Raw genomic sequence first — 9,169 nt, forward strand, 5'->3', positions numbered from 1 at the left:
TTAACATTCTAACATGTTAATTTAATTAACCCTTCAACAAAACACAGTAAGCCTATTTAAAGTGAGGGGCTGGTCCAAAAACAAGTTGTTCTTATATGAAAGAATACTACTCGCTGAATACTCTGGCAAAATAGTTTTGAAAAATATTTCATGGTTAGTCAATTACAAGCAAAAGAAAATCGCAAAATTGGCCTTAATTGTGACGTAGATCAAGGCTCTTGTGATGTCATAGGTGATTACAGACAACATTTGCAAGTTCATAAATTTAGCAATACCTACTGTATAATTGCATATCATAAAAGTATTTGTTTCAACTGCCAATAGCTTTATAAGTGACAGCCTATAGCACGACCACGGCAACCAGTACAGTACCGGTTTGTCGGGTAACCTATACAGTCCAAAAGATACCGTAACTTCACGGATTCAAATGACTGGGCTACAGGATATTTTATGTTTAAAACAATTGTAACTTATTCAGTTACAATACTTCACGTTGCTAATTTCTTCAAATGACGCCTAATCGGACATAGACTAAACCCTTGTGACATACATTTGTGACTTTAGTTGACTACCGCTCAAGGAAAGCAATAGCAGCAGCATGTTATCAAGCAACTTGACTAATCTATGACATCACAAGAGCCTTGATCTACGTCAAAATGAAGGACAAATACTGAGACTTTTTGCAATTTTCTTTTGTCGATAACTACCTAACCACAAATTATTTTTCAAAAATATTTTACCAGAATGTTCAGTTAGTAGTGTTCTTTCATATAATATCAACTTGTTTTTGGACTTGCCCCTCACTTTAATAACTTTACTCCAAAATAATACCGCAATCAACTCATCTCGACTAGTGGAATTATAAACCACGTTACCTTTTACCACACAGCTGTTAAACCTGTCAGATGAAATGTCTATGATGCAATAATTCAGTCTATTATTGCAACATAGACATTTCATTCTGTAGTGAAAGAGATTAAAATAATTTGAAAAAAGGAACGTTGAAAATATACAGCATGACCCATTTTTGACCTTCGAGACCCAGGTTTGTATTGTCTCGACATGACCCATTTTTTGACCCTTCGCGACCCTAGTTTGGGTCACAGCCCATGCTTTGGGAACCACTGTTCTAGGGGATATGTTCTTTTGTTGTGCTGAGTCTATAAGTCTATAGTCTATAGACTTTTGTATCGAAAGTGTTATGGATGAACAACTACCATAACATTTGAATTGCACTTTGGAATTGATTCTTAATATCGTTAATATTCTCCGTAATAGCCTTCGGCAGGGCATAAAAATGCTTGTTGCTGTTCAGTATAATAATTAGTGAATTGTGCCAAATCTGGGCAAGATAAAAAAATAAATAAACAAAGAGTGTAGAATGCAACAAAAACTGTACATACTAAAGCTCAGCAAACAAGTATCAAGCGGAGAGAAATTATTGCTGAGTTCAAGTCAAGCAAAGATTTTCATCCATCTGACAATAATTATTCTGATACCATGCCAAATCCTGTCTGCACAGTAGACTTCTTTATTTTTTAAAATTGAGTGCAAAGATGGGATGATGAAAGCTTTTAGCATAGTGTGCCTCATGTCAAATGCATCCAAGTCATGAAGTTTTTTCACACCCTGTTTCACATTTTTTTCTGGGCAGCAAATTTATTTTCCAATTCAGCTGTTGCATCACAAGCTCAATTATGTGAGAGGCCCTTGTTTCATCATCAATAATTACTTGACAATGCTTCTGTGCTCTAAAATTTGTCTAATAAATGTTGCTGTATAAAACATAAACTTGACCGTTGCCTGTGGGTCTTGTGTACAGTCAAATATAGGAAATATTTACTTCGAAGTAAGCCGGAACTGTGTTTGTAAGTCAACCTGCTTAATTAGCTCATAATGAACCAGGATCAGTGTCAAATTGGGCTTATAAAGCGGTAATCACTGTGGTATTTTAGAAAAATGGAAATAGTGTAAAATTTCATAATTTATGTTTTTAGCATGCGATATTAAGTATAATATAACAAGAAAAACTTGAAGGAATCATAAGAAAAATATTTCAATTCCAGTGCGTTTTGTAAAAAGGTATACTCAATTCTTTAAACGTTTATTACCACTTCTTATCCATCAACCCAATACAATGCCTGTAATGTGAAAAGCATGGCAATTTTTCAACATTATTGTGTGTGCAAAAACACAAATTTTGGCCCGATGAAGCTGATGGCATGCACAATTCTTTGTTTTTTAATTGTAAATTAGTGTTCAAGCAACCAGCATCATTGCTGGGTTTGTTTATTATTAATTAGCATCAACGTGTGAAAGCTTGGCGTGCTTATCGATGAAATTCAAGTCCAAAACTTTTACGTGCACTGAAACCTCAATTCTTTGTTTGTTTCAAATTCAAATGGAATTCAAACAACCTTGTTTTCCTGATTATTTGTCATAAATCGACTTGAACAGAACAAAGTTTGGCATACATGTGCTCAATTTTCACTATGGTGCAACGTTCTTCTGATTCTAAACACCGACTAGTCGTATTTGTATAATCATCACTATTAACACAGCAATTTCTTTCTGGTTATAGGTTTAATTATCAGAGCAGAACATAGTAGGCTACCATAGCTGCCTGTATTATCCTATAGCAATCAGCATCGTTCAGTCGATAGTGAAAAGATATCACATCATACAGTCGTAGCTCATTTTGGCTAATAATGCCTGAACTGATTAGATTTTCATATTAGAAATTTGGCAACCAAGTACTAGCCCAGTCTGTCAGTTGTGTGGTTCCACAGTGAACATGCATTGTAATAAAGTATTCACAAGACTTGTTAACATACAGGCATCATTTTTCTTTGTTTGCCAATTTTGGTAATAAATGGGGATGTCAAGTTTGGTAGCTTAAATTAATCTTAAAATATAAAATAAGGGATTAGGATAGTAGAACATGCTCTTATGTGAAACACCTAGGGGCACGTTTCTTCAAATTTACCGTTTAATTTTCCAGCTTTTGTAGTTAAGTCTAGCCCACAAATACGCTAATTATAGTTGGTGAGTCAATGAAACAAAAAGGTCTAGAATACAAGGGCACAACCCGATGACGTCACAATTGAGTATCTGGGGTCTAGCTTACAAAGGCATCCAGTGGTTGTGCATTTGTATACTAGACCCAACCAATATATGTAGGCTATTTTTGCAATCGTGCATTAACTTGTTCATAAATGTGAATAGAATGTTTTGACATGACATGCAATTTCAGTTAGCTCCTAAACATTCAGCCATTGCCAAAGAAATAGCCATGCTAGTTGTTATTAGCAAATGAATATCGTACCATCAGCTTATACATGCACGTTTTAAGCCATCAGGCTTTTTCACTTTTTTCCTATGCATTAGCACAAACGATTAACAACTAGCCTAGTCTAGTAGTAATTTTTCGTCTCCAAAGACGAATAATTCAAGTCTAGTGCAAAAATACCCAACCAAATGACGTCACAGTTTGAGTATCTGGGATCTAGCCTAGTATACAAATACATCCTGTGGTTGTGTACTTCTGCAGTAGATCCTCCTGGCCGCCTGGTAAGCGACAGCTTGAGGTCTTTTTGTTCAATCAATCATTTTTGGGTCTATGGTACAGATGTATTTGTAAACTAGACCCCAACTACTCAAAGTGTAACGTCATTTGGCTGCGCACTTCTGCGCTAGACCCTGCCAGAACTTAGCCTAACCTAAAAACCTATCATATATTACACCTTTTACGGCAATACGAACGACTGCATACTTACCAGCAAACGGTCTACTGAAACTACTAATATTGATTTCAAATTACTCTGGGTCCGCTTAAGTTTACAATTATCTTTCGTAAACGATATATCGGAATCATAAAGTAGGCTAAAAACACGTTTTATACATTCTTCGTGAACATAACCTATTCATACTGCAGCCTGGACTCGCAACAAACTAGACGTGGCATTATCAGAGTGACGTCATCTTAGAAAACGTAAACAGTTAAATCGGTTTCATGCAATGAAGCTTTCAATGCGCACCACCTTGTGATGAAGAATAGCAAGGCGTCAAATAATGCTTCTGTGTCGTAACAAAGGTGTCTTCTGATTTAGATAACAATGGACATTATTTACTTTTTTAAATACCATGTATTTTTTTAGCTTTGAAATGATCATAGCCATCGATTCAAAGAGAACAAGTAGGCTACTATGGTAGAAGGGTGAAGTTGTTCGAAAACCATGGCTAAATCAACAACAGTTACTGGTCTTATAGGGGCAAGTACCCGTAAGATCCCTTTTTATCACAAAGTTGATATGTGGTCCACCTTTATCTTGGTAAGTAGTTTTAATTATAAAGTTATGGATCTACATTTGTAAAAATTTGTGTTTTGGTACTGGTAGCTTATTTATGAAAACATTGAAATGTCCAGTGTGACAAACACATCATGTTGCATGCAACGCATGGTAATTTGCGATAACGGATTGTTGGTCTTGCATATTACAGTGTGTATATGTGTTTGGTCTTTTTCTACTCTGGTCTGCCTTGGGTATTGACCATGTTATCGTATACGCACCGTATGAATTGCTTGCGCATTCACCCATTTCTCTCAACATTACCGCTCAAGGAACAACTGGTGGTCTTATGTGCAACCCTCACTTTGCAACTTTTTATAACAAATCGTCATATTTTACACAAGACTTCATAGATCTTAATCAGGTTGGTTGATTGTAAACTTATAGGCTATTAGTAGTAGTATATATTACTTAGTATTAATATATTGTTCATTGGCATGATTATCGGCTTTCGCTTCGTTCTATTAATACAGCAATTGGCAGAGCTGTATTCTATATATATATAAATAATGAATTAGTTTGCATTTCAAGTACAGTTATAAGTACTGTACCTAAGATTATCGACTTACTCGAGTAGGCCTACGAATACGTAACTATGTGTACCTGGCCAAAACAGACGCCAAGTGCCAAGTACTCCGTTCCTCATCATCACCGAAATGACAAAAGAAAAATAATTAATGTTTGCTAGTTGCTAACCAGAACAACAAAAAACCTGCCGTGTTTGAGCGCATTATATTTTTGACCATATAGTCTTCGTTTTGTAACAATACGCATAGAGTTTTTATAGCAACTGACACTGCAAAAGTTATAGCCAATATAGCCGATAAGCAGTCGCGAAAACAAAAATGCGATTAACGGAAGGAATAAAACGGCTATGGTCCAAAAAATTAGGTTTGTGGGAAGGCATGGCCCAATCCCATCCAACCTTCACAAATACGCTAGTGGATGGGACTGCCCTAAAGAATTTATCATAATAGCGTTCATCCCATTTTCACACCTTTTTTTTAATAGTGGAGGGGGCCAGGCTCCTCGCAGTAAAAATAGTTTAGGGGCGAGCCCAGCTACCCCTCCCCCCCACTCGCCCTGTTCCGCCATCTATGGGTAGCGTATATTTTATAAACATGGTATCCTTACTTTGTTACTCACGATAAAAACTGTACTCAATATGACGAATAATTTTGCTTGTTTTTGTTCATCTGTTTTAAAGACACGGTCGCCGGAATTTCTTGCACTACCCGAAGTGGCGGCATCCGTAGACGAAATGACAAATTCAAGTACTCATCCCACTGTAGTACTGGCATTTATGCTGAGCGATCTTTGCCAATATATTCGTCCAAATTTGGACAGTATCGGTTGCCAGACTTATGAATACGTAAGTGCACGAGATATCTTTGTGATTGTGATTTTATTCGGATATCTTTGTGACTGCAAAAAATAAAATTTAATCCTTAGATTGAATCAACATGCTTACCCGATGGAGACTGTGGTACTGATCCAAACATATGCTTTTGGAAGCAACCATTCAGGATGGCAAATTTATACTGCATGGCGCACATTGGATTTTCCTTAATTAGCGGCATTTGCGTGAGTTTATTACCTACAGCTTACTCAACGCTTAAAAGATAATACTGTTGGCTGCCGTGTTGGATATTTTTGTTCAGTTGGCTTCTATTTTATTTCGTCAGAAACTGGATAAAAATCAAAATATTAAAATGCATTTTTTAGACGTTTTGTACGTTTTACTGTTACTTTGAAGTTTTATCGCCGCAGTAACAACAACATTTATAAACGCAGCTATTACTCCTAGTGTATGATCCGCCTCCAATCGGATTTGGCTGGGCTGCCAAACCCAGCATTGCTGCAACTGTGCTCTTTCTAACCGGTATGGTTTTCAAAGATGTTTTATTTTGTTTGAATCACAGCTACACATTACGTTAATCCTTATTATTTCTGCGTTGCCTGCTACTATAGCAACGGATTATGCAATTATTTGCATGTAAGCTCATAGTAGCCTACACAAGCATTTTCAAAAAACCTGCCAACCACATTATCATCCATTAGAAAGGCTGTAGGCCTATGTCATCGCTTACAGATACGAAATTAAAAAATATAACCTTACAATGTTAAGGATTGTTTGGTCTCATATATGACATCTACCTCTATCAGCAAGCACAAAAGATGATGAATCACGCTGTCCTCCGCACTGATTATGCTGATTACTCCTTTGGCATGGGAATTGCGTGGACCGACACAGTGATATCAGCGATAGCTTTCTTTGCCTTTTCAGCCATCTTTGTGTACGTGACATTTTTCACACCAAAGTATCCAAGGTAAAGAGAAACCGATTTCTTTTTGTGAGGTTGCTATGCACGCAGTAGAACCATTAACATCATTGTATGAAGAACTGAAGACTCTTAGTTAGAGTACTCGATTTTATCTTTTTAGACTTTGCCCATGATTATGTGGGAAAGATTTTATTCCTGCAATAACTCTGTAGCTTACATAGTTACTGTTGTAGCTACTTAAGTCTTGCCTTGAACAACAATTGACCGTTTTTGTAACCAAGTTATGTACTATAGTATGCTCACAACTATCAATGTATATGTTATATAGTTTTGGAAAAAAGACATTTTAGCTGATGCTTATATTGCAAATCTTTTTTGGATATTTACGGCTTTATACATGTTCTAGCCCTACGTATTTTGTTTTTGATCTTGTTTGTAAGTGTGGCATTTTATTAATCATTAATAATAAAATAAGCTCAGCAGAAAAGGTATTTTTCTGCATGCTGTTTAAGTAACGTTATTTAATTGTGCCAGACAAAAACCCCGATTGCAGCAACGGAGAGGTTATTTTGAGCAACAATTGAAGAAGTTTCGAGAACAAACAGCATCTCCTGCATAAAGAAGCTAAACATAACCCATGGATATACTTTTGTAAAAACTCAAATGTAAACGGAATAAAAGCTTTTTGATTATTGTTGTTTTTCATGGTGTTCAATTATTAATAACGTGGTTTCTAACAAAAAGGAAAATGCAAGCAATATCGTATAGTAGGCTATGTCTGTGTTGAGAGAGAGACCAAATTTTTTGGAAAGTTGGTCTAAAATTTTGATCTTGACGCTAACTTATAAACATTGCCAAAAATCGTTCACAAATCAAATGCCTCTCTACATTTCTATTTACAACAATAACAAAATTAAAAGTTTCCAACACATTGCAATAAAGCCGTTGAATAATGCACACTTTAGTTTTGTTGGTTTCAGAGATGGAAAGACTCGAGTCAGGTGTTTGAAGACTTGATTTGTGTTTTATTGCTTAAAAAACTCGACTTGGCTCGTGATAAAGTGAAAATTTCGGTTGACTTGACTCGAGTTACAAAAAATTTATTTCAAGTCGGTTTCTATATTTTTGAAAGAATTTATTCAATTTAAATCTCTTTGATCAGAACATAGATAGTACGTTAACATGATGTTGCTATTATTGTAATATCTACTGTATGATTGAATCTAGTTTATGAAAAAGAACGTGTATGGAATAAAAAGGCTAAGGGTACCCACAATTTGGGGGTGTGAAGGCACCATGGCCCAACCCCTTTCTACAATACGCTAGTTATTAGCTAATGTATATATTTTTGCGAAAATATCTCTGAGAAACATTATTTCGTTGGCATTTCCTAATTTAGCAAACCAATGGAGCGTGACCGCCCGGCGTTGCTTTTTCAACCAAAACGATAGTGTAGTAGCGGTGGTTACTAAGGTTGGTGTGCAATTGAACTCACATGAGCGTGGTATGTCGGTGATACGGCAGTACGGGTGGGGTCGGTCAACAAAGCATGCTGGTCACAGGGCCAAAAGACATAAGGAAAAAAGGACATCGTTTAAAAGTTGTGATGTACTGAGACCCAGTTTATTAAGATTATGAACAATCTCGAAGAAGTATAATCTAGGGCTCTAACCTAGGCTAGTATAGCCTAGTACTACCAGGTATTTTTATATGTAGGCTAAGCAGATATAAGTAGCCTATCATATTGGTTAGGCTATAGCCTACATGAAATATATATACTATAAAAATGTAGCTGCTAGACTACGCATTAACAGGTTAAGGGAATGTTGATTAATGGTTAGAAGGCTATGATCACCAATTTAAAAGACATGTAAAAAATTATTTCTCCAGGCACAAAACGTAAATTTTCAAAGATTAGACATTTAATGCAGACCAGACTCTAGACCTGGCTATATCATGGGGTTGTGTCAGTCTAAAAATGTACCAAATTTTACGAAAAAATGCTATTTCAACATTAATTTTTGGTCCAATTTAATGGATTTTTTGCAAGTAGTAAACAAGATTCCTCTTCTTACTGTATACTAAATTTCAAGTTTCTATGTTCAACACTTTTTAATTTTCGTTGCGTCAAACTCACCCACTTCGAAAAAACCTGATTTTTAAGCCTAAAACGAAATTTCGATGTCCAGTGCTAAGTTGTAATATCTCATGAAAGAAGCAAGTTAGAAAGGTCATTTTTCCTCTGCAGAGTATGGCAGTTTTTGCCGAGATCTTGGGTGTTCAGAAGCAATATTCCGGTGTGAAAGGAAGCAGCTGATGTGCCTGCCTACAAAAAAATTAAAGAAACATAGAGGAGGAATTAACGCGCAAGTGTGCAAAAAACAGCCAGACTGCAGGGTATGGCAAGAGCACATTCGAGATTTTTTTCTTAAATGGCAATGCACACCCGGGTAAACTCCAAAAAAAGCAGACACTAACTTTTGCTCCGCTTTATACTACAAAATTAGTGTTTAAAACCGATATCTCTAAATAAAA

General features: G+C 36.1%; 1 protein-coding gene across 1 annotated transcript; it reads left to right on the top strand.

The window, feature by feature from the left end:
• Positions 1-4,170: 4,170 nt before the first annotated feature.
• Positions 4,171-7,331, top strand: LOC143459622 (uncharacterized). Its single transcript, XM_076956840.1, has 7 exons — positions 4,171-4,331; positions 4,501-4,713; positions 5,557-5,721; positions 5,802-5,933; positions 6,144-6,231; positions 6,478-6,679; positions 7,169-7,331. The coding sequence occupies exons 1-7, from the start codon at positions 4,236-4,238 to the stop codon at positions 7,251-7,253; spliced, it is 981 nt and encodes a 326-aa protein (XP_076812955.1). The 5' UTR covers positions 4,171-4,235; the 3' UTR covers positions 7,254-7,331.
• The last annotated feature ends 1,838 nt before the right edge of the window (positions 7,332-9,169 follow it).

Source organism: Clavelina lepadiformis, chromosome 1, assembly GCF_947623445.1.
Source record: "Clavelina lepadiformis chromosome 1, kaClaLepa1.1, whole genome shotgun sequence".
NCBI classification, from domain to species: Eukaryota; Metazoa; Chordata; class Ascidiacea; order Aplousobranchia; family Clavelinidae; genus Clavelina; species Clavelina lepadiformis.

Bases quoted from the DNA above. Each gene is read 5' to 3' on its own strand.
- LOC143459622 (XM_076956840.1), top strand. From the start codon at position 4,236: ATGGCTAAATCAACAACAGTTACTGGTCTTATAGGGGCAAGTACCCGT. The intron at 5,934-6,143 runs GTGAGTTTATTA...TTATAAACGCAG, and splicing joins CCTTAATTAGCGGCATTTGC to CTATTACTCCTAGTGTATGA. The intron at 6,232-6,477 runs GTATGGTTTTCA...TACAATGTTAAG, and splicing joins AACTGTGCTCTTTCTAACCG to GATTGTTTGGTCTCATATAT.